At 42.9% G+C, this 26,535-nt stretch overlaps 1 protein-coding gene across 1 annotated transcript in view; it reads right to left on the bottom strand.

Moving 5' to 3' along the window:
* DUXB (double homeobox B) overlaps positions 1–24,039 on the bottom strand; it is a 28,555-nt gene extending 4,516 nt beyond the window's left edge. Inside the window, 2 exon segments of the mRNA XM_061172417.1 lie at positions 22,641–22,754; positions 24,006–24,039. Of these exon segments, the coding sequence (XP_061028400.1) occupies positions 22,641–22,754; positions 24,006–24,039 (148 nt within the window).
* Between the last annotated feature and the right edge of the window lie 2,496 nt (positions 24,040–26,535).

Below are 26,535 nucleotides of genomic sequence, written 5' to 3'. Positions count from 1 at the left end.
AAGTCATTCTAAATTGGAGACATGGGAATTCCCTGGTGGTCCAGTGGTTAGGACTCCATGCTGTCACTGCCAAGGGCCTGGGTTCAATCCTTGCTTGGGGAACTAAGATCCCACAAGCAGCCCGGCGTGGCCAAAAGAAAAAATTGGAGACATATAGGTCAAATATATATATAATAGAAAAAATGACAATCTGTCATCTCTGAGTTACCAAAGGAAGAAGTTACTAGAAATCCACAAAATTACATGCAAAGAAAATAGGAGTTAGGAAAATAAATGGAAATAAATGAAACAAGTAAAATATGAAAAACATTAAAAGGATAAATAAAATACAATACACAAAACTGTTACTTTATGATAAAATACATTTAAATAAATATAAAATGTTAAATTATTAGATATAAACTAAATGTAAAATATTATGTATTCCATATATATTTTTCTCCATTTAAAGTGTTAACTTTAAGACTTTTGAAAACCCACATATGGGACTCACGGCTGTCTCTTAAATTTGAAATTGCATTCTCTAACTTCAAAGCACCCATCAATCCCCTGACACAACTTATCACTGCAAAACAGCCCCTGCTTCAACAGTCTATTCCTCTAATCATAACTGGGATTTTACTTTTTATAAACTCTGGAAAATAAACAAAGCATGTGGCATTATCAAAGAAGACAGCAAAACACAGATGGGAATTTACCACTTGCAGTGCTGTTCAAATCCATCTTGGGAAGAGGTATCCAGATTCTGCAGAGATGAGTGGACAACTAAGCAAGACACAGGATTTATAAACACCCAGAGCGACCCACCCATTTCTTAAATACCCTCCTATTTAATCCCTTCATTAAATATTTAACACTTTTCAGGAGAGACTTGAAGTAATCAGGTTAAGAGGAAATACAGATTCTACCAGATTCTAATTTTGCATCTATTATAATATCTCCCCAAATATGACTTAGAATCTGTGCTTTCTACTTTACAGAGTACATATGTATGTATCAATATATATTATAATATATGCTTTGTTCTCTATAATTTTTAGTACTCCTGTTTTTTAATTATTTTGGCTTGATGACATTATTTTAATATTAGATGTATATTCCTATTCACTTTGTAGGCTCCCTGTTTTCCTTAGCCCTTACTGAAACAAATTTCTTTCCATTATTGTTAGTAGGGTTTATGTGTTACTTTGGCTGTTCTATATTCCACAGTTATAAAAAAAAACACTGATCTAGGTGTTGCTGTGAAGGTATTCTATAAATTGATTGAATTATATAATCAGTTGGATTTAAGTAAAGGAGATTATCCTCGATAATCTGGGTGGGGCTGATGCAATCAGCGAAAAGTCTTAAGAGCAAATCTGGGTGCATTCCTGAAGTAAAAGAAATCACGCCTATGGACAGCAGCTTCATCTCCTGCCAGAGACTTACAGCCTGCCCTTCCAAAGGGCCTGCCCTTCCAAAGGGCCTGCCCTTCCAAAGGGCCTGCCCTTCCAAAGGGCCTGCCCTTCCAAAGGGCCTGCCCTTCCAAAGGGCCTGCCCTTCCAAAGGGCCTGCCCTTCCAAAGGGCCTGCCCTAGAAATCTCATTCTTGCCTAGCCAGCCCCCACAATTGTATAAGCCATTTCCATTTAATAAATGTCTTTATTTGTGTATGTGTATGCATGTATGTACACACACAAGTATGTATATAATTTTACAAGTTCCCTATGTGACTTGAGTTCAGAACACTACTGATTCTGTTTCTCCGGTTGAACACTAAATGATACAGATGTTGGTACTGAAACCGAGCAGGACCCTGTGGGGCTCCTGGGCAAGGAAGTCTTTCAAACAGTTGCTAATCAGGGAAGGAAGGGGATGCAGAGACAAGGGAGGAGCGGCCAAGAAACACTAGTGCAGCCTTGGGGCAGGGTCCTGGTTCCGCTTCAAGGGATACACATAACAATATCTTTGAGCTCTTTATAGAACTCAAACCCCCAACAAATCGAAGATGTTAGCATTCTTCATTCCAGATTAAAGAAACCAGAGAAGCTCTTCAAGAGACCACCTGAGGCCAGATTAAAGGAATGCAGGCCCTGCACACACCCTAATCCTTATTAACAACCCCACCCTTGAACCATTGCTATAAAACTCCTCACCAAATCCTCCTGGGTTGGGACACTCAGTTTTTCAGGGCATGAGCCTGCTGTGGTCCCCTTTGCCTGGCAAAGCAATAAAGCTATTCTTTTCTACTTCACCCAAAACTCTGTCTCTGAGATCCGATTTGGCACTGGTGCACAGAGGCCGAGCTTTTGGCATCGGTGCTGGAGGTAGTTCTATAAGAATAGACTCTTATAGGTGTATGTTTGTATATATCATATATATACAGATATACATACATTTATATATAAATATAAAAAATATATATCTATATATTTGGGTCACTGACAAGGCAAAGAACTAAAACCATCCAAAGTAGTTGCTGAGGACAAAGGAAATATGAACTGATAGTGGAAGTGTTGCAGGAAGTGGGGGGACCCCTTCCAGGGCCTGAGAGTGGGCTCTTGTCTAACACTTGGACATGCATTGTCTAACACTTGGACATGCGTTGTCCAAGGAGACACACATGCTGACAAAGCAAAAGACTTTATTGGGAAGGGGCACTTGGGTAGAGAGCAGTAGGGTAAGGGAACCCAGGGGAACTGCTCTGCCATGTGGCTCACTGTCTCAGGTTTTATGGTAATGGGGTTAGTTTCCAGGTTGTCTCTGGCCAGTCATCTTGATTGGCCCATACTTCGTCTGACTCAGGGTCCTTCCTGGTGGTGCACCCATCTCTCAGTCAAGATGGATTTCAGCGTGAGGGCTTCTGGGAGGTTGGCAGGACATATCGTCTCCTCCCTCCTCCTTTTGGCCCCTCCTGAATTCTGGTTAGTTGCACTTCATTCTTTATCAAGACCTCCTACTGTGAGACAACTCAGGCAAGCGGTTATCATCATACCTGGCCAAGGTGGGCAGTTTTGGTCAACGGTTCCCTAACAGAAGAAAAGTTAAAAATACCAGCTATTACCATGTGACCATTTGCATAAATGAGGATATACTAATTATGAGGATTGCATTATGAATATGATTGTATAAATATTAACAAAATATTTTGCTTTCTTCCTGCTGTTATTCCCTGATGATCCAATATAAGATGTATTAATAATAGTTAACATTAAATCACTGTATTTAAGGAGCATCAGAAGAGAAGTACTCACATCAGCCAAGGATGTTGCATCCTCTTTGGGGAAAGGATTAGCATGTTTCTCTTGTAGGCATGATAGTTGCACCATATTAGGCAGAAATACCACTTTGTTATTATCTTTATTTGGAAATTATTTATGGTTTCAGGAGATGTGTATGGTTTCCAGGTTGACAAGGTGTGGACAGAGCTGGTCAGTTTTGTGTCAGTATGGCTAGGCTACAGACCCTAGTAATTCAAACAGTCACCTACTCAGCGTTTCTGTGAAGGTATTTTGTGGATGTGATTAAAGTTCATAATCACTTGACTAAGGGAGATTATCCTATATAATCTGGGTGGGCCTAAGTCAATCAACTGAGAGGCCAGAAGGACTGAGTGAAGGCTTCAGTGAGAGGAAGAAATTCTGCCTATTGATAGATGCATCAGCTCTTGCCCAAGAGTTCTTATCTGCCCTATGGATTTTAGACTTGCCAAGGCTTCTCTGCAGTCACATAAGCCAATTCCTTGCAATAAATCTCCACATACACACTGATTCTGCTTCTCTGGTTGAATACAATCATCTGATACAATTATTAAATTATTTACTTTGAAGTGATGACTTTAACAAGAAAAAAATATATATGTGCATTTGTCATGGGGCTAGACCATGGGTGATGGAAAAATTTATTGAATCTGGAAAAGATGGCAACTGTAAATTTTGCTGCTGTAAATTTTTTTTGGTAAACGTCAGCTGTGAAAAACTGGAAGGCAGGAAATGCGACAAATACTCTATGCCTTGACTTAAAGACAACAGAATATCTCTGTCAAGACTCATGTGCTCTTGGCTACTATTGCCTTGGGAACATCTAGAGAGAAATGAGCTCAGAAGGAAATGTGTTCCTTAACAGGAAAAATGGAAGGGGATAGAAAGATTGTATGAACTGCAAGATAACGTGTACAGGCAGACTTTGTATCATTTATATGAGGAAATATGAACTTGGAGACATATTTTCTAACAAAAAGTTTACACAGTTAAAAAAAAGCAAAAATCAAACCTGGGTTGTGGCTTAAAACCTTTGGTTTAAAGCAGTGATTGCATTATAACTTTTACCAATCATTCTTCTATTATTTAAGACAGCATTACTATAAACTGCCACCAGAAAAAAAATGGTATGTGTTTTTGCCACAGACAGTGATAAGCTCAAGATATTTAAGATGAGAAACAGAAAAATTAGGCACAATGAATTGGGGGATGGGCTAATTGCACCTGGAAATAGATATAATTAGATAGGTTAATTCGTCTTTAATTGTGTGTGTTTCCCTTTGTTGACTTATATGTGTGCGATTACCAGAAAATTCACATGCTTTAACTAAAAGAAACTTAGCTTGGATAAAAACAATATGTTGTGTACTGCACCTCCTCATATTATACCCAGATGGTAAAACCCTCAAAGAGCTATAGCCTCTAATGCCCCTACAAATGAGGCCAAGCAACATAAAGGACATCCAAGTATCTGGTGTAGGGACTTCATCTTGGATCAGACATTGACCTAACTAGGGGGAAAAGCATTCTCAGCTAAAGGGAGCTCTTCCTCAAAACATCCCCCCATCTGAATCTTGCTGTTGCTACGTTTCAATGGGTGCAGTGTCCCTCCTCTTCTTCCATATCATGAGAGGATGTTACGTTGATCCAGTCCATGTTCCAGCTGGCTCATAGCATGGGCTTTTGTTCTTTGATATTTTGATGAGGAAGAGTTATATCTGGATCTTTCAGCTGCTTTGAGTGTGAATGGAGGTGTTGGGCTTTGAGTCCTAACTGTGTTTGGAAAAATCTTTCATACTGTGCCTGGTGGAGAAGGGTAAGATTATTCTGTGTACTTTAGGGATAGAAGCCAATAATTTTGACCAAATAGATGGACTGCAATATAAATAAATAAACAAATAAATTTTAAAAAAGTCATTTCTTTTTTTAAAAATTTTATTTATTGATTGATTGATTTTTGGCTGTGTTGGGTCTTCGTTGCTCTGTGCGGGCATTCTCTAGTTGTGGTAAGCGGGGGCTAAACTTTGTTGCGGTGCGTGGGCTTCTTATTACTGTGGCTTCTCTTGCTGCAGAGCACGGGCTCTAGGCACGCGGGCTTTAGTAATTGCAGCATGTGGGCTCAGTAGCTGTGGCTCACGGGTCCTAGAGTGCAGGCTCACTATTTGTGGCTCATGGGCTTAGTTGCTCCGCGGCATGTGGAATCTTCCCAGACCAGGGATCGAACCCGTGTCCCCTGCATTGGCAGGTGGATTCTTAACCAGTGCACAACCAGGAAAGTCCCGTGCACTATATTATATAGGGACTGAATATTTCATGGCACCAGCCCAATCAGGCCATGTCTTCCAAAAGGCTTATACTTTCCAAATTGTTGATTTCAGTCTTTGCCTTGTGATTTCTTTCAGCCAGTAAAATATGAATGGATTTAATGAGGCAGCGTGTGCCATCTCTGAGCAGAATCCTCCATCTTTTGGGGCCATCGTTCTCTTCTCACTACCATGCGCCTTCTTAGTCCTCGATAATGATACCATTAACCTGAATCCCAGAAGGATGAGTGAGAAATAGGTGAGTCATTAGTGTTTAAGGTCACTTATTACAATAACATAATTGAGACTAAGGTGATGGATATACAAATTTGCTTTTTGTATCTTTAAGTTCTATGACCAGAGTTGTCTTTTTTAAAAAAACAATTATCTGGGGGCTTCCCTGGTGGCGCAGTGGTTGAGGATCTGCCTGCTAATGCAGGGGACACGGGTTCGAGCCCTGGTCTGGGAAGATCCCACATGCCGCGGAGCAACTAAGCCCGTGCGCCACAACTACTGAGCCTGCGCATCTGGAGCCTGTGCTCCGCAACAGGAGAGGCCGCGATAGTGAGAGGCCCGCGCACCGCGATGAAGAGTGGCCCCCGCTTGCCGCAACTAGAGAAAGCCCTCGCACAGAAACGAAGACCCAACATAGCAATCAATCAATAAATCTTAAAGTGTACAGTGGAAAAAAAAAAAAACAACAATTATCTGAACATTTCCAGAAACCCATTTGTTATAATTTTGTTTAATAGCCTCCCCCAACCCTGTTTTTTTTTCAACTGCAGTAAATTTTTGTGAAATTTAGAAGGGCATGAAATCCATTTTCTAAATGAAGAATTCCAAGAGACTTGTCCTTGTGTCAGGTATGAAGCCTAAGGAGGTACTGTACATAGGACAGGACCCACCATGATGAAAACCATGGGAAGCTGTTTGCTCAGGTGGTCATCTGATGTGCAGAAAATGAAGGAATCTCTTGGATTTAGGGGCTAGAGACTCGGGATGTTGCCTACGTGTGGGAGAAAAGAGTGAATCTATCCAACTGTTTCCTTAATCCTGGAGAAGATGTTTATTTGTACTTTAGGAAGAAAGTAAAACAATGACCTTTCTGGATTTAGTTACCCAGATTCTAATCTATTTGTTTATTAAAAAGTGAAGACCATTCCGCAGTCTTAGGGCCAATATAATGGACGGCACTTTGACTCAGAATAACTATGACAGCACAGGTTTGTACCCCATCAGAGAGGGATGAGATACGCCAACGCTTGTAGTAGATGGGACAAAAGGGGGGTCAAGACAGACTTTCTTCTGACAGTGGGTGAAGCATGTGAAAAATAAAAGCTGTCTATCCCAGGGCTGCACTCATGATTTCACTTTTCCATTTGTGCACTGCACTTTTCCAGAACCACAACCTCCGCCACTAGAGGCAGTGGTCCTGTGGTTTATGTGTAAATCAAGGCTCTTCGGAATATGCAACCCACTCTTGTTCACTAAGAGACCCTCTCTGCCCTACAGAAGAGGCTCCCAGCTGTCCCACCAGCATAATGCATCGTTACTACAACTGTTGCTTTACTCAAGCTGCCCCATTGGGGTGAATTAATGATGTCCTTTCTGACATCCCACACATACATGCACATAATTCTTACATGCACTGATGTCCACAGATAAGGGAAGCAATTGTCATTTGACCACATATTTGTTGTCTGACCCTAATTATTTCATTTAACTTCTCTAATCCTCATTTAACTCCCTCATCTGCTCTTGTTTCATGGGAGCTGTAGCCTGGAGGGTCTCAACCCTGAGTGAGGTCCAAGTAAGAAGGGAAATCTTCCCCAGACTGCCAGCAGGGGTTGCAGCCCTCCTCAGGCTCCAGCCCCTCAGGCCCAAGCAGGTGGGGAATATGGTGCTGTGGGGTGTGCCCACGGTGAGCAGGTCATGCATGGCTAGGAAAGCCCGTACTGGGCAGAGATCTGCAGCACTCAGGTCAGGAACCACAGCGGCAGTGAGGTCCACAGGAGTGTCCTGTGTTTGCAGGACACACTGGAGCAGTTGCAGATCCAGCACTGTTGTGTGCAAGTTCAAGACGGCCTCTCAGTTCCAGCTTCAGAGCTTCGAGCTGGAGCCAGATGCACAAAGAGTGGCTGCCACAATATGTAGTTTTCACTGAACAAGCCTGTCTTCCGACTTCCAATCCCGCTGCAAGTTAGGTGCCAATTTCACCTCAGTCGGAGATAAGTCACTATGGACGGACGAAGCCATGGATGGGGCAACATCAAGGCCAAGTTTGATGACAGCAAACAGACTTGTTCACTGGAAGGAGGCCTCAGCAGCTGTGAAAATGGCCAGGGGCACTGACAGCCCAGCCTGAATCGGAGACCCACCACCCACCATCCACATACCCAAGAGCCTGTGGAGACGCAATTTCAGAGCCTCCCAGGCCACCTCATAATCACCCACAGGGCAGCTGGGGTGGATGGCACATGCCAGGATGTGCAGTACTCTGGTGATCCCTGTGCTAAGCTGCTTTCAGGAGGGGCTACCCCTGCATCCCTAGGTTTTACTGCATTTACTGCATCCCTAGGTTTCCCCCCATGGCCTTCAACCTCTGTCCCCGGAAGTACAACATGACACTGAATGGTAAACCTATGATGCCCCTGACATGGAAGCAGGAGGGACCTTGGGCTCAGGACACGTGCATGGGGCCCAAAGAAGATCCAGCAGGGGCGCCATGTTTTGGGCGCCTCAGAAAGCAGGGGCAGCCAAGGACTAGCCTTTGAGGCAGCTGCAGTCACCCAGCATCTCCCTACATTTCTCATGTTCTCATGATGCCATCCTCTGCCACACAGAGACAGGCAAATGTTCCAGAAACCAAGGCAGCAGCAGCCTTGAGTCCCTGGAAGGCTCTGAGCAGGCCAGGAGGAGTCTCCCAGGCACACTGTCCTGCAGGTCACCACTGAAGGAATCATGCTCTTGGACCTGGGCTGCTGCCCTGCTGGGTGCTCTGTCCTTCCACCACCCACCGCCTGCCCACAGCTCCTCTGTGTTGGACTTTTGGCCCATGACGCAGGACAGGGGAGCATCGCCAAGCTGAATAGCACTTCCCTCAAGAGTATGGGGTCAGGCTGGTGGCAGCAGTGACATGGTTCAGTAGCTAGACTTTCTGAGCCAGGGCAGCTCCACCTACTGCTTCAACTCACTTTTATGGATACTGTGGACAAACAAACCTTAGGTGGACGTGGCAGTGGAGTCCAACCACAGTTTCCGTAATGAGGGTGACCAATGGACCACATGGCCCAGCCACTATAGGAGGAGAGGGGGAGTGGGAGGGCATTTTCCCAGCCAGAATTTTCCTGATGGCCCCACCCCAGTCTGCAGTGGCTGAAGGGATTTGTTCTGACCATTTCTAGGGGCCACCAACAGCACTGTTCCCTGTCCTGCTGCCGAGTTCCTTGTGGGTCCCCCCAAATCCTTCATGGTTTAGAAGTTATTGCCCCTGCTGAAGGGCCTTATTATAGGGTTTCCAGTTATGCCAGGTGATTTTGAGTGACTTCATGGAAACAGACATTTTCTCTGGACTGCATGCTGTCACAAAACAGGGATAATTCTATGATTGGTATTTTAATAAATCTTATTGGTAGGGAGGGAAACTTGAGCAAGGCTAGAGATGTAATGGCACTCATACTGGTCTGGAGAGTGGATGGTTGGGATTTTGTGGTTTAGATGATGTTCCAATTTGTCTGTTCAGACAGGACCACAAAGTGATCTTGTTTGTGTCTTGATCCATCCTGATTAGAGTGGACTTGCCTAATGTTGATAGTCTATAAAAACAGGTGTGTTCTGCAGAAGAACCCCAAGATATAACTGAGGGTACTAGGCTGGCTCCCGGATATCAGGACTGGCTTCATTCTTTCTCACACATTTCATGGAGAAGTGGGGGCAGGAGGTGAGTTGGAGAATTACAGCCCATCTGCTGGGTCCGTCGTGGTGTCTGCCTTCAAATACAGGTCCAGGGTAAAGAGAAGGAAAAGAAAGGCATTGTCAGAATATGATGGAGCCACAGTGAGCCTGACTGGGGGAGGAGGGGTACCTGGGCTGATGGCATCCAGGACCTTCTGCAAAGGGAAGAAACCAGGATCCAGCAGCCAGGGAGTCCTGGGCCATCCCCCTGAGAACCACCTCCTTTCCATTCTCTTCTGATGTCTGACCCCTCCCTTCCTCCATCAGGAATAGATGTCACTTTCCTCCCTTCTCTGCAACTATCCTCCACCTGTTGCCTCCCCCTCCCACTCTCACGTCAGCCATCTCAGCCCTAGAAACTGCTTAACTGTCTGCCCCACAGGGTTGAGGGCTGGAAATACTGAGGCTCCCTCACTGCCAGGTGCCAGCTTGGAGGGGGCAAGGGAGAAACAAAGGGCTGAGCAGTGACCCCACATTCACGTGTTGGAGCGCTTATCCTATAGCACATCTGAGAATATTCCGAGGAGGTAATGAAACTGATGTGAAATAGAAATTTCTATCATGAAAAGCATTTTGCATAAAATATTCACAGTACTGAAAAAGCACTTCAATTTAGAAAAAAGGAAAAAGATTTTAGCTCTTACTCTGAAAATAAATGTTTAAACCATTCACGATCTAACAGAATAAAATGACACTCTGCTCACTGGGTCCAACAGGAAAGTGTGTGTGTGTGTGTGTGTGTGTGTTCACACACATTCTTTTTGATAAACTTTGGGGGCCAAGTTGACTATTGAGTCATTCTCACCTGTGCACAGTGAGCTGACTCCCTTAGAGACAGATTTCCTCATGGGTTTACAGTGCCTCTTCATGAAACAAGTCTTGCCCATTCTTTTTTTTTTTTTTTGTGATCTGAGGGCTTCTTTTCTCCTCCAGGAGGGCATGCCTTCTTTCTATTGCCCAGATTTTGTTCTCAAGCTCTTTACTTTACTTAAGGAGAAGAATGACAAGGAAAGATGTTCATAATTACTGAATGTTAGCATATGAGACTAATTCAACTAATGAGTGGATAAATAAAATGTGGGATATCTATACAATGCAGTGTTATTCAGACATATCAATGAATACACGCTATAACATGGATGAACCTTGCAAACATTATGCTGAAAGAAGCCAGATACAAAAGGACACACATTGTTTGATTCCATTTCTATGAAATGTCCAGGATGGACAAATCCATAGAAGACAGAAAGTAGGTTAGCAGTTTCTAGGGACTGGGAGAAGGGAGAATGGGGACTGACTGCTAATTGATAGGGGATTTCTCTTTAGAGATTATGAAAAATTTTAAAAATTAGCTGATGTTGATGGTTGCACAACTCTTTGAATATATTAAAAACCACTGGATTGCACACCCTAAAAGGATACCTTAATAAAACTGTTGTAAAAAAGAGAATAGCTTATGAAACCATAATATAATGGAAAGGGTCATGAAATAGTCTGCCACCTGGATAAGTGAAAGTGCAGAAGAAACTTTCCAAAAACAATTAACATCACAAAATTGTTTAAAATGGAAGTGTAAGTTAAAGAGTCACACACTTCGGTGAAATTTAATGCCATTAGTGTTAACACTTGTCAACATATTATATTGATCACACATTTTATATTAAAAGAATGTAGTTGACTATAACTTGAATATTTATATAAAATACCTTTGACCAGAAAAAAAAATTTTTAAATATGCGTTTAATTTTGTGAATAATTTCAATTTTTCAAATGAGAATATTAACTTATTGAAAATTTCAGAAGTATGAAATGAATAATATAATTATGTTGAAAATAAAAGGACATTAAAACATAACTCAAGGGGGCTTCCCTGGTGGCGCAGTGGTTGAGAATCTGCCTGCCAATGCAGGGGACACGGGTTCGAGCCCTGGTCTGGGAAGATCCCACATGCCGCGGAGCGACTAGGCCCGTGATCCACAATTGCTGAGCCTGCGCGTCTGGAGCCTGTGCTCCACAACAAGAGAGGCCGCGATAGTGAGAGGCCCGCGCTCCGCGATGAAGAATGGCCCCCACTTGCCGCAACTAGAGAAAGCCCTCGCACAGAAGTGAAGACCCAACACAGCCATAAATAAATAAATAAATAAGTTAAAAAAAAACATAACTCAAAAACATCCATTCATTTCCAAGTTATTCACTTTCTTTTTTTTTTTGAATTTTATTTTATTTATTTTTTTATACAGCAGGTTCTTATTAGTTATCCATTTTATACATATTGGTGTATATATGTCAATCCCAATCTCCCAATTCATCACACCCTCCCCCCTCCGCCACTTTCCCCCCTTGGTGTCCATACGTTTGTTCTCTGCATCTGTGTTTCAATTTCTGCCCTGCAAACCAGTCATCTGTACCATTTTTCTAGGTTCCACATATATGTGTTAATATACGATATTTGTTTTTCTCTTTCTGACTTACTTCACTCTGTATGACAGTCTCTAGATCCATCCATGTCTCTACAAATGAACCAATTTTGTTCCTCTTTATGGCTGAGTGATATTCCATTGTATATATGTACCACATCTTCTTTATCCATTCGTCTGTCAGTGGGCATTTAGGTTGCTTCCATGACCTGGCTATTGTAAATAGTGCTGCAATGAACATTGGGGTGCATGTGTCTTTTTGAATTGTGGTTTTCTCTGGGTATATGCCCAGTAGTGGGATTGCTGGATCATATGGTAATTCTATTTTTAGTTTTTTAAGGAACCTCCATACTGTTCTCCATAGTGGCTGTATCAATTTACATTCCCACCAACAGTGCAAGAGGGTTCCGTTTTCTCCATACCCTTTCCAGCATTTGTTGTTTGTAGATTTTCTGATGATGCCCATTCTAACTGGTGTGAGGTGATACCTCATTGTAGTTTTTTTTTTTTTCCCTCATTGTAGTTTTGATTTGCAATTCTCTAATAATTAGTGATGTTGAGCAGCTTTTCATGTGCTTCTTGGCCATCTGTATGTCTTCTTTGGAGAAATGTCTATTTAGGTCTTCTGCCCATTTTTGGATTGGGTTGTTTGTTTTTGTAATATTGAGCTGCATGAGCTGTTTATATATTTTGGAGATTAATCCTTTGTCCGTTGATTCGTTTGCAAATATTTTCTCCCATTCTGAGGGTTGTCTTTTCGTCTTGTTTGTAGTTTCCTTTACTGTGCAAAAAACTTTTAAGTTTCATTAGGTCCCATTTGTTTATTTTTGATTTTATTTCCATTTCTCTAGGGGGGTGGGTCAAAAAAGATCTTGCTGTGATTTATGTCAAAGAGTGTTCTTCCTATGTTTTCCTCTAAGAGTTTTATAGTGTCCAGTCTTACATTTAGGTCTCTAATCCATTTTGAGTTTATTTTTGTGTATGGTGTTAGGGAGTGTTATAATTTCATTCTTTTATGCGTAGCTGTCCAGATTTCCCAGCACCACTTATTGAAGAGAGTGTCTTTTCTCCATTGTATATCCTTGCCTCCTTTTGCATAGATTAGTTGAACACAGGTGCGTGGGTTTATCTCTGGGCTTGCTATCCTGTTCCATTGATCTATATTTCTGTTTTTGTGCCAGTACCATATTGTCTTGATTACTGTAGCTTTGTAGTATAGTCTGAAGTCCGGGAGCCTGATTCCTCCAGCTCCATTTTTTTTTTTTAACATCTTTATTGGAGTATAATTGCTTTACAATCGTGTGTTAGTTTCTGCTTTATAACAAAGTAAATCAGTTATACATATACATATGTCCCCATATCTCTTCCCTCTTGCGTCTCCCTACCTCCCACCCTCCCTATCCCACCCCTCTAGTGGTCAAAAAGCACCGAGCTGATCTCCCTGTGCTATGCAGCTGCTTCCCACTAGCTATCTATTTTATGTTTGGTGGTGTATATATGTCCATGCCACTCTCTCACTTTGTCACAGCTTACCCTTCCCCCTTCCCATATCCTCAAGTCCATTCTCTAGTAGGTCTGTGTCTTTATTCCTGTCTTGCCCCTAGGTTCTTCATGACCACCTTTTTTTTTTTTTTTTTTTAGATTCCATATATATGTGTTAGCATACAGTATTTGTTTTTCTCTTTCTGACTTACTTCACTCTGTATGACAGACTCTAGGTCCATCCACTCACTACAAATAACTCAATTTCGTTTCTTTTTATGGCTGAGTAATATTCCATTGTATATATGTGCCACATCTTCTTTATCCATTCATCTGTCGATGGACACTTAGGTTGCTTCCATGTCCTGGCTATTGTAAATAGTGCTGCAATGAACATTGTGGTACATGACTCTTTTTGAATTATGGTTTTCTCTGGGTATATGCCCAGTAGTGGGATTGCTGGGTCGTATGGTAGTTCTATTTTTAGTGTTTTAAGGAACCTCCATACTGTTCTCCATAGTGGCTGTATCAATTTACATTCCCACCAACAGTGCAAGAGGGTTCCCTTTTCTCCACACCCTCTCCAGCATTTATTGTTTGTAGATTTTTTTTGATGATGGCCATTCTGACTGGTGTGAGATGATATCTCATAGTAGTTTTGATTTGCATTTCTCTAATGATTAATGATGTTGAGCATTCTTTCATGTGTTTGTTGGCAAGCTGTATATCTTCTTTGGAGAAATGTCTATTTAGGTCTTCTGCCCATTTTTGGATTGGGTTGTTTGTTTTTTTTGATATTGAGCTGCATGAGCTGCTTGTAAATTTTGGAGATTAATCCTTTGTCAGTTGCTTCATTTGCAAATATTTTCTCCCATTCTGAGGGTTGTCTTTTCGCCTTGTTTATGGTTTCCTTTGCTGTTCAAAAGCTTTTAAGTTTCATTAGGTCCCATTTGTTTATTTTTGTTTTTATTTCCATTTCTGTAGGAGATGGGTCAAAAAGGATCTTGCTGTGATGTATGTCATAGAGTGTTCTGCCTATGATTTCCTCTAAGAGTTTGATAGTGTCTGGCCTTACATTTAGGTCTTTAATCCATTTTGAGTTTATTTTTGCATATGGTGTTAGGGAGTGTTCTAATTTCATACTTTTACATGTACCTGTCCAGTTTTCCCAGCACCACTTATTGAAGTGGCTGTCTTTTCTCCACTGTATATTCCTGCCTCCTTTATCAAAGATAAGGTGACCATATGTGCGTGGGTTTATCTCTGGGCTTTCTATCTTGTTCCATTGATCTATATTTCTGTTTTTGTGCCAGTACCATACTGTCTTGATTACTGTAGCTTTGTAGTATAGTCTGAAGTCAGGGAGCCTGATTCCTCCAGCTCCGTTTTTCTTTCTCAAGATTGCTTTGGCTATTCGGGGTCTTTTGTGTTTCCATACAAATTGTGAAATTTTTTGTTCTAGTTCTGTGAAAAATGCCAGTGGTAGTTTGATAGGGATTGCATTGAATCTGTAGATTGCTTTGGGTAGTAGAGTCATTTTCACAACGTTGATTCTTCCAATCCAAGAACATGGGATATCTCTCCATCTATTTGTGTCATCTTTAATTTCTTTCATCAGTGTCTTATAATTTTCTGCATACAGGTCTTTTGTCTCCTTAGGTAGGTTTATTCCTAGATATTTTATTCTTTTTTGTTGCAATGGTAAACGGGAGTGTTTTCTTAATTTCACTTTCAGATTTTTCATCATTAGTTTATAGGAATGCTAGAGATTTCTGTGCATTAATTTTGTATCCTGCTACTTTACCAAATTCATTGATTAGCTCTAGTAGTTTTCTGGTAGCATCTTTAGGATTCTCTATGTATAGTATCATGTCATCTGCAAACAGTGACAGCTTTACTTCTTCTTTTCCAATTTGGATTCCTTTTATTTCTTTTTCTTCTCTGATTGCTGTGGCTAAAAATTCCAAAACTATGTTGAATAATAGTGATGAGAGTGGGCAACCTTGTCTTGTTCCTGATCTTAGTGGAAATGGTTTCAGTTTTTCACCATTGAGGACGATGTTGGCTGTGGGTTTGTCATATATGGCCTTTATTATGTTGAGGAAAGTTCACTCTATGCCTACTTTCTGGAGGGTTTTAATCATAAATGGGTGTTGAATTTTGTCAAAAGCTTTCTCTGCATCTATTGAGATGATCATATCATTTTTCTCCTTCAATTTGTTAATATGGTGTATCACATTGATTGATTTGCATATATTGATTTGTGTATATCCCTTGCATTCCTGGGATAAACCCCACTTGATCATGGTGTATGATCCTTTTAATGTGCTGTTGGATTCTGTTTGCTAGTATTTTGTTGAGGATTTTTGCATCTATGTTCATCAGTGATATTGGCCTGTAGTTTTCTTTCTTTGTGACATCTTTGTCTGATTTTGATATCAGGGTGATGGTGGCCTCATAGAATGAGTTTGGGAGTGTTCCTCCCTCTGCTATATTTTGGAAGAGTTTGAGAAGGATAGGTGTTAGCTCTTCTCTAAATGTTTGATAGAATTCGCCTGTGAAGCCATCTGGTCCTGGGCTTTTGTTTGTTGGAAGATTTTTAATCACAGTTTCAATTTCAGTGCTTGTGATTGGTCTGTTCATATTTTCTAGTTCTTCCTGGTTCAGTCGCGGAAGGTTGTGCTTTTCTAAGAATTTGTCCATTTCTTCCATGTTGTCCATTTTATTGGCTTATAGTTGCTTGTAGTAATCTCTCAGAATCCTTTGTATTTCTGCAGTGTCAGTTGTTACTTCTCCTTTTTCATTTCTAATTCTATTGATTTGAGTCTTCTCCCTTTTTTTCTTGATGAGTCTGGCTAATGGTTTATCAATTTTGTTTATCTTCTCAAAGAACCAGCTTTTAGTTTTATTGATCTTTACTATTGTTTCCTTCATTTCTTTTTCATTTATTTCTGATCTGATCTATATGATTTCTTTCCTTCTGCTAACTTTGGGGTTTTTTTGTTCTTCTTTCTCTAATTGCTTTAGGTGTAAGGTTAGGTTGTTTGAGATGTTTCTTGTTTCTTAAGATAGGATTGTGTTGCTATAAACTTCCCTCTTAGAACTGCTTTTGCTGCATCCCATAGGTTTTGAATCATCGTGTTTTCATTGTCATTTCTTTCTAGGTATTTTTTGATTTCCTCTTTGATTTCTTCAGTGATCACTTGGTTATTAAGTAGTGTATTGTTTAGCCTCCATGTGTTTGTATTTTTTACAGATTTTTTCCTGTAATTGATACCTAGTCTCATAGCGTTGTGGTCAGAAAAGATACTTGATACCATTTCAATTTTCTTAAATTTACCAAGGCTTGATTTGTGACGCAAATATGATCTATCCTGGAGAATGTTCCATGAGCACTTGAGAATAATGTGTATTCTGTTGTTTTTGGATGGAATGTCCTATAAATATCAATTAAGTCCATCTTGTTTAATGTATCATTTAAAGCTTGTGTTTCCTTATTTATTTTCATATTGGATGATCTGTCCATTGGTGAAAGTGGGGTGTTAAAGTCCCCTACTATGATTGTGTTACTGTCGATTTCCCCTTTTATGGCTGTTAGTATTTGCCTTATGTATTGAGGTGCTCCTATGTTGGGTGCATAAATATTTACAATTGTTATATCTTCTTCTTGGATTGATGCCTTGATCATTATATAGTGTCCTTCTTTGTCTCTTGTAATAGTCTTTATTTTAAAGCTATTTTGTCTGATATGAGAATTGCTACTCCAGCTTCCTCTTGATTTCCATTTGCATGGAATATCTTTTTCCATCCCCTCACTTTCAGTCTGTATGTGTCCCTACGTCTGAAGTGGGTCTCTTGTAGACAGCACTACTCACAATAGCCAAGACATGGAAACAATGTAAATGTCCATTGACAGATGAATGGATAAAGAAGATGTGGTACATATATACAGTGGAATATTATTGAGCCATAGAAAAGAATGAAATAATGCTATTTGCAGCAACATGGATGGATCTAGAGATTATCATACTAAGTGAAGTAAGACAAAGACAAATATCATATAACGTCACTTATATGTGGAATCTAAAAAAATGATCCAAATGAACTTATTTACAAAACAGAAATAGACTCACAGACACAGAAAACAAACTTATGGTTACCAAAGGAGAAAGGAGGGGGAGGGATAAATTAGGAGTTTGGGATTAACAGATACGCACTACTATATATAAAATACATAAACAACAAGGTCCTACTGTATAGCACAGGGAACTGTACTCAATATCTTGTAATAACCTATAATGGAAAAGAATCTGAAAAGAATATATATCTATATCTGAATCACCTTGTTATACACTGGAAACTAACACAACATTGTAAATCAGCTGTACTTCAATTAAAAAAAATAATTGGGAAAAAAAAAGCATAAACAGAGGCAAAACAGCTTTTCAGAGAGTGGAAAATGAATGGGATTTGGGGATGGAAGTCCCAGATTCAATGCCGGTTATGAGTGTGATGATAAACGTAGCAACTTATTTTACCATGTGCTAAGAGTTTTGCATAAATTCATCTCATTTAACCTGCATGTCTCTGTGTTAGAGCTGAGGGATTCCAGGGAGCGGGTTTAAGTTTCTGAGCTGATAACCACCTCTCAATGTTTCATAATTTGGAGCTCGTTTGAACCTGTTTCCTCATCTCTGCATGTAACCCTTGTACTAGAGGGGAGCCATCAGCGGGGCTTACAGGTGATGAAGTAGAAGACAGCATGGAGCTCTTATGAGGGTCTGTGCTTTGTGACTTCTTGCCTTGCAGATATTAGTCATGACTCCCAGGAGGAGCTGGGTGTTAAACGCTTGCAGGCCCCTCCTCGCTAGGGACTGACTGTCCGAACCAGTGAAGTAATCTGGGCCCCTGAGGCCCAGCGGCTTTTCCTTTACCACAAAGGCACCCCAGCTCTTTCCTGCTCAATACTGCGGTACAGGAGGCAGTGGCCACCCCACCATGTCTCTTTCCTTAATACCACTTCCCTGCTTCCCTGCAACCTGGAGCTTCCCCTGCCCTCCACATGGACCGTGTGAATGCACAGTCTTTGGCCTGAAACCCACTCGTGAGAGAGGAGCAGTTTCTGGGACATAAGCTGTGTTCCTCTGGGAACATTCAGGTAGTGGGAGCAGCTGGGTCCCAGGTCAGGCTCCAAGGAGGTCCTGCACTGGAGGCCCAGAATGGCCTTACTCTGATGTTTGGGCAGGTCTGAGATCTCATGGGTCTTCCCACTGGACTCGTTAATTTCTTGCTCAGTTTCTCAAATCCTTAATGAGCTCCTGTCACATGCCAGACAGGAGAGGACTCAGTGGAAGTAAGATAATCTCTCTGTCCTATTGGCCATTATAGTGCAGAGGGTGATGCAGAAAGTAGACATGAATAAACATGGAAATAAAACGATTTCAGGAAGGATGACTGCTAGGAGGCAATAAATAGGGCAAAGGAATAGAGAGGGGTGGATGAAATGCCATCACTAAGCTACAGTGGTCGGTAAAGGCCACTTTAAGAAAACAGGATCAGAATTGGTACCTAAATGAAGGAGGGAGCACCCACCTATCTGTGGAAAGGTGCTTCTGACAGAGGGAATGACACAAGTGAGCTTGAGATGCTAATTGAACAGAAGGATGGCCAGTGGCTGTTAGGAGGAGCTTGGGCATGTACATGCCTGGACCAGGACATGCACCACCTTGGGGGGGTCATGGAAGCATGGATTTGAGTCTCAGTGTGACTTGGAGGCATTGACGGGCTTTGAGCAGGGTGGCCTCATGGTCTCACTTAGGGTTTTATTTATTTATTTATTTAATTTATTTATTTTTGGCTGTATTGGGTCTTCATTGTGGTACCCTGGCTTCTCACTGCGGTGGCTTCTCTTGTTGTGGAGCACGGGCTCTAGGCCTGCGGGCTTCAGTAGTTGTGGCACGTGGGCTCAGTAGTTGTGGCTCGTGGGCTCTAGAGCACAGGCTCAGTAGTGGTGGTGCACGGGCATGTGGGTTCTTCCTGGAACAGGGCTTGAACCAGTGTCCCCTTCATTGGCGGGCGGGTTCTTAAGCACTGTGCCACCAGGGAAGCCCTCATTTAGGGTTTTTAAATGTTCCACTGACTGCACAGTTGTGAAGGTGAGAAAGCTCAGGGAGGGAGTGGTGAGGGTTGACTCTGGCTTCTGAGGTCCTTCCCAATCCCAAATCCAGGCTTGTGATGGGGTGGAGTGGTACAGCACACAGGACAGGGACAGGCAAGGGAATCAGGGGTCCTGAAAAAACCTTGTCACCTTCATAATATTGTCTGGGGCAGGGCTGGGTGAAGAGTGGCTGGGTTTGACCTGTGAACTCAGTCAGCCCTCCCTTTCCCCGGGGGCAGCTTTCAGAGTCAAGGCTAAGGTTGCTTCTAGTCAACACCCTAAGGAGTTTAGGTTGTGGAGGTTAAAACAGCTGTGGCTTCAGTGTTATATGTGATTCACTTTCACAACAGGTACAACACAATCCTAAACATTATAAACCTATCAGGTCTCCTTTTGAGATGTGTGTGTCACTTTGTATAATGGCAATAAACCAATAGAGAGGGCTTCCCTGGTGGCTCAGTGGTTAAGAATCCGCCTGCCGGTGCGGGGTACACGGGTTTGGTCCCTGGTCCGGGAGGATCCCGCATGCTGCAGAGCAGCTAGGCCCGTGTGCCACAGCTACTGAGCCTGCGTTCTGGAGCCTGTGAGCCACAACTGCTGAGCCCGCATGCTGCAACTATTGAGGCCTGTGCACCTGGAGCCCGTGCTCCACAACAAGAGAAGCCACTGCAATGAGAAGCCCGTGCACTGCAACAAAGGGTAGCCCCTGCTTGCCGCAACTAGAGAAAGCCCGTGCGTGGCAACAGAGACCCAAGGCAGCCAAAAAAACAAACAAACAAACAAAAAAAACCAATAGAGAAAAAAACATAAATTATTTTAAAAGGAAGTCAAAATAAAATATTTGCTGGTTTCCTGGATTATTTTAGAACACCTGTTAAAAACAACAAACTGTAATTACACTGCTTGCAAATAAAATAAAATGGAAGCAATTAATTTAGTGTCACACTGAAATAATATACAGGCATAGAAAATTATCCCCGAAGCATAATCCCATGTGGTTTTCATTTTAGACATTATATAATCACTTAATAGCAATAAAGCTAAAATAGAGAAAAAGAAAATTATTTTAGCAGAGAGAGAAAGAGCGTCTGGCTGTGGTTCTGGTTCTATAGTTGCAGGCTCAATAGAAAGTGGGATCAATTCTAAGGTGACTCACTTCTGCTTTCAGGCTGTGTGGACAGCCTTTGGTATAAAATCATTTCTTGTGGCTGATGGAAGATGGCGAGATGTGCGGGGCCAGGGAAGTCCCTCCATGGAGAAGATTCCCAGGCAATTTCTTCCTGAATTTCTGGAACAGGGGGAAGACCAGAGAGTTCTCTTCTCCTGAGCTGCTCCCTTAAGCCTTTCTAAAACCTCTCACATTTGACAAGGGGTAAGGTGCAGAATCAGAGCCTGGACCAGTTCAATTCCGATCCCATGATTTGTTGAATCAAGAGAAAGTCCCTAGCTGCTGTCTGCACCAGGGCACACTCTCTTTTGATCTTGAGAAAGATCTGCTCTGTCAGGATGAAGCTGACCTCCTGGAGGCATCTGTCCCCTGGGGTCCTGGTCCTTGGAGGGACGTTGGGTCCTCAACGAGCCTCAGCCTGGGGCTGCTCCTTCCTTGAGGATCTGGACATCCAGAGGATGCCTGATAGTCCTGTCTGTCCTCTCCCCCTGTCCTGTGTGAAACATCAGGGACATAAGGATCTTTTACAAAACCTTACGTTCTTCCTCAGTTTATTTGTCTCAGGTATACATTTTCTTAAGTTATGGAGGGACACTACACAGAATTCAGCCAACAGAGCTTTCAACTCATTGTCATGAACTTTTCTCTAAATAGGCTTTGATAATGTGTGATTCTTCCACATTTTCCTGAAAGAATTCTGGCTTGGGAATTCCCTGGAGGTCCAGTGGTTAGGACTCCTCGCTCTCACTACCAAGGGCCTGGGTTCGATCCCCGGTTCAGTCCCTCGTCGGGGAAGTAAGATACCACATGCTGCGCAGTGCCGTCCCCCCGCCCGCGCCCCCCCCCCCAAAAAAAGAGAATTCTGGCTTGTATTCTGTAGATGTCCATCTCTTCACATTAACAGCTGGCTGGTTTTGTCGTCTGCTTTTGAAAGATTCTACTGTACCTTTCTTTGCAGGTATGTTCCCTCTAAATCAGGTGTCTGGTGAACATTATTTTTTTCCTGATACGGTTCAAGGAGGACTTTAAGTTTCCACTAGAGCTGTGACATGTCCCTTTCTAACTGTGCTTTTTTTCTGACTGCAGTGAAGCTTTCCCAGTTTGGAGACATTTCATATGAAATTTAAGGGCATCAATTATTTCATATTCCTCAGTTCAGTTAGTATGCAGTTGGTTTCTTTTTTCTTCAAGAGTTTTTAAATAAGTATTTAACTCAGTCACATCAGTCGTAGTCTTCAAAACTCCCTTTGATTTGTCATCCATGTGGTCTCTGTTTTCTGGTGAACTTGTTACATCCAATTCCAAGCTCCTACCACCCATGTGTCTTCTCCAGGAGCAGAAGCCCAATACTCCTTCTTCCCCAAAGTTCACCCAGAAGCTTGATCTGGCTTTTTAAAAAAAGTTTTGTAATATCTTTTTATTCTGTATAGTAAATGTGCTCACTCTTTTCACTCATTCAGCTTCTCTTGAAAACAGTGTTAGGCTTCCTTGAAGATGAGACTTTTCCTTATAGAGATACCTGAATTTCTTCTTCATTTTCCTGATGGATTTTGAAGGATATAACAGGAGCAACTACTTGAATTTTGTGTGTCCTCTGCTGTACCTTGTTAAGGACCAGATTTTTCTGGTAATGCCAGCCATTAGCTCAACTTGTTTTACATTTTGAGATTTGTCCTCTTTTGGTAGTTTTTGGAATGTCCACTTTACACCTAAGAAAAAGGTTAGATGTTTCTAGGTCTTTATTCATGGCTTCTAATTTTCTTATTACTGATACTGTGGTCTCCCAAAGGGGTTCCACTGAAGTTGACTCATGCCCTTCAAATTCATTTTCAGTTAGGCAAAGTGTAAAGATATGTTGTCTTTCCTCCAGAGGGGCAGAGTCTCCAGTGTCTAGTTTGTCTCTATTTGAATGAAGTCAGACCTTGATAATTCCGACCATGACCATCTCGACTCCCATCAAATACAGCAATGAGCGGAGAGCTAGGCCTGGTCTGAGGTCCCCTGAAAGTGTCGCCACTGCCCAGCTCCACATCTCCTGGACCGGCAGGACACACAGCGTCACGAATACTGCAGCACTACCTCGTGTCCAGAACGCTGCTGCTCACAGCAGACTTCAGAGAGTGTTGAGAGCATTGTGGCAACCAGGCAGACCTCAGCTGAGCTGAGGGAGAGGGACAAATACAGTAATCCCTGGCCAATGCTCTTTTTTCAAACAGCTTTATTTAGGTACATTTTACACATAAAAAATTTGCCCTTACCAAATGTATGATTCAGTGATTTAAGTAAATTTACTGAGTGGTGCAACAATCAGCATTAATGTGCTTTAGAACCTTTCAATCACTGCAATAAGAACCCTCATGTCCAATATTTCCTGACACTTGTTCTTCATCTCCTTTCATTTCTTTTTTTTAAATTAATTAATTAATTAATTTATTGGCTGCGTTGGGTCTTCGTTGCTGCGCGCGGGCTTTCTCTAGTTGCGGCGAGTGGGGGCTACTCTTCGTTGCGGTGCGCGGGCTTCTCATTGTGGTGGCTTCTCTTGTTGCGGAGCACGGGCTCTAGGCATGCGGGCTTCAGTAGTTGTGGCTTGTGGGCTCTAGAGTGCAGGCTCAGTAGTTGTGGTGCACGGACTTAGTTGCTCTGCAGCATGTGGGATCTTCCTGGACCAGGGCTCGAACCCATGTCCCCTGCATTGGCAGGCGGATTCTTAACCACTGCACCATCAGGGAAGCCCCTCCTTTCATTTCTGATCCTGTCCCTCCTTGGGAGAGGGGGCTTCAGGCTGAGGTGGGAATGAGGGAGGTGGGAGCACAATCAGGACCTGGCCCAGGACAGATCACAAACTCAAGCTCTCTTGCCATCCCCTAGTGCCCGTTGTTTCCACACTCGCCACCTCCACACAGAAATATGCTTTGTCTTTACATGGGACACGGCTTTGTTTGGAGCCAGGTCTGGTCACAGCACTCAAACCAGGAGCCTGATCTGGCTGCTTGGACTGAGCTGGTTCCAGGCAGGGGAGGTGCACCCAACAGCTTAGCCAAGGGTGAGTGACCCTGCACCAAGGACACAGCTGTACCAGCACACTGTGAATGAGAGTGCTGTGGACACTAGCCTGGCTCACACTCCCCCCTATTCCAAAGATGAGCAAACCTAGGCCCTGGTCGTGGGAGGTGGAAGCGTGGGCTCCACCCTCTGCTGCACGGGGGGGACGCTGGTGGCAGAATGAGGCTGCCCCTGTGCAGTCTGAATGTGGGGCTTTCAGGGTCCTGGGCTGGTGGGGACCTACCTGCCAGCCCCTGGCTTCTCCCCTCACTGGGCATCCTGACTACAGACAATGTATATAACATTTTCCTGGAGACCTTTTTCTAGCAACGCAAAATATATATAGATGAAGTCCAATTTTTTACATTAAAAAAAAACTTTGTGCTCTTTGTGTTGTATTTAAGCAACCTTGCCAACACCAGGATCACTAAGATTTTTGCTTATTTTTTTAAAGATAAATTTATTTATTTATTTATTTGTTTTTGGCTGCATTGGGTCTGCATTGCTGCTCACGGGCTTTCTCTAGTTGCAACGAGCGGGGGCTACTCTTCGTTGCGGTGCACGGGCTTCTCCCTGCGGTGGCTTCTCTTGTTGAGGAGCCCGGGCTCTAAGCATGCGGGCTTCAGTAGTTGTAACATGTGGGCTCAGTAGTTGTGGCTTGCGGGCTCTGGGGTGCAGGCTCAGTAGGTGTGGCGCTTGGGCTTAGTTGCTCTGCGGAATGTGGGATCTTCCCGGACCAGGGCTCGAACCCGTGTCCCCTGCATTGGCAGGCGGATTCTTAACCACTGCGCCACCAGGGAAGCCCTGCTTATGTTTTCTCCTAGAATTTTATAAATTAAGCTCCTAAAATTGGTCTATGACACAACATAATTTTTGTATATGGTGTGAGATTAAGGGTAGAGGTTTACACATATATTTTATTGTTTCAGTACCATTTGTTGAAAGATTATCCTTTCCCCATCAAATGGCCTTGGGACCTTGGTGGAAAATCAGTTTATATGTATGAGTCTATTTCTGCACTCACTAATCTGTCCCATTGATCTATTTGTCTATCTGTACACCAATTGCATGGTTTGGTCACTGTGGCTTTATATTAAGTCTTAAAATCATGCGGTTTAAGTCCTCTGACTTTGTTCTTCCTTTTCAAAACTGGATATTATTCATCGGCATTTCTCAACCTTGTCTCTATTGGCATTTTTATATAAGATCATTCTCTGTGGGTGGTGTCTTAGACAGTGTAGGATGTTTAGCGGTTTCTCTACCCACTAGATGTCAGTGGCGTCCTTCCCCATCATGACAATCAACATGTCTCCAGGATGTCAGCATCATGGCAGCATAAGATGTCACTCGTTCTTGTCACCGCCTCCCCCGCAACAACAAACACTTGGCATTCATCCACAGACAAATTGCCTTTGTGGGATCTGTGGGATCCAGCACCATATGCCAAGTGACCCAGGAGGCATCTCACCCACCTGTGCATTGGGTAATAGGCACACACACTTTGGTCCTGGTCATGCACCCTGCAGTGGCCTGTGAACCAGCTCCAGCCCTTCTCTGCTTCAGACCAGGGAGCCTCTAAAAGACATTGAAAAGAGAGCCTTTGTGGAAGTCTGAGTTTCCAGAGGAGAAGTTCCAGCACACTGTTGGAGGGGAAAAAAGTTTGGATGCATTGGAGTGGATAAGAGGAATAGCTTGACTTTGCCTACATCTTTCCTTCCCCAGAAAAACACAGCTTAGGGCCACGAGAAAGTTTCTTGACCTGTGATCTCCCGCGGAGGAACACAGGACACTGCTGAAGGGTCCTCTTTCACCTCATCAAGAAGGCTGAATATGGGCTGCGTGACTGGGGGTGGTAGAGGCTGGGAGAGTGGCAGAGAGGACTCTCAGAGGGCATTAAGGGACGCGGATTGTACCAACTGCATCGCAGACTCCGTCAAGAAGACAGCTCATGAGCTGCTGTGAACGCCTCACCCGCGGATCCCCCCAACTGGCCCCTGGCACCCCCAGCGCTCTACGTGCCTTGCCCACACACACTCTGAAGAACAGTTTCAGGTTTACAGAAAAATTGAGCACAAAGAGTTCTTATAAAGATGCAATTTATAACGTATAGTTTCTTCTGTAATTAACATCTTGCGTTAGTGCTGCACATTTCCTACAGTTGATGAACAGATATTGATACATGATCAATAATGAGTCCAGGGACTTCCCTGGTGGCGCAGTGGTTAAGAATCTGCCTGCCAGTGCAGGGGACACGGGTTTGATCCCTGGTCCGGGAAGATCCCATGTGCCATGGAGTAACTAAGCCCGTGCACCACAACTGCTGAGCCTGCGCTCTGGAGCCCGTGAGCCACAACTACTGAGCCCACATGCCGCAACTACTGAAGCCCGCACGCCTAGAGCCTGTGCTCCACAACAAGAGAAGCCACCACAATGAGAAGCCTGCGCACCGCAACGAGGAGTAGCCCCTGCTCGCCCCAACTGGAGGAAGCCCGCGCGCAACAACAAAGACCCAACACAGCCAAAAATAAATAAATAAATAAAATGGTTACCTTAAAAAAAAGAAATAATGAGTCCACTACCCACCCCCACCCCCACCCCATACTTGCTCTGTGGCCTGCGATCTCTTTCAAGGCAGCAATCTGGGGAGATTGTAGGGCTGACCTTGTCACTGGTTTCACAGAACCACTCTCCTCTATTGCTCGTTGTTCAACGTCTTGCAAACCATTATGTGATATATTTTGTCTTCTTTTTTTTCTTGGTGGAAGGGAAAATTT

This window comes from Eubalaena glacialis, chromosome 18 (assembly GCF_028564815.1).
Source record: "Eubalaena glacialis isolate mEubGla1 chromosome 18, mEubGla1.1.hap2.+ XY, whole genome shotgun sequence".
Lineage (NCBI taxonomy): Eukaryota > Metazoa > Chordata > Mammalia > Artiodactyla > Balaenidae > Eubalaena > Eubalaena glacialis.
The sequence above is the reverse complement of the archived record's forward strand: the minus strand, read 5'-3'. Positions and strand labels throughout refer to the sequence as shown.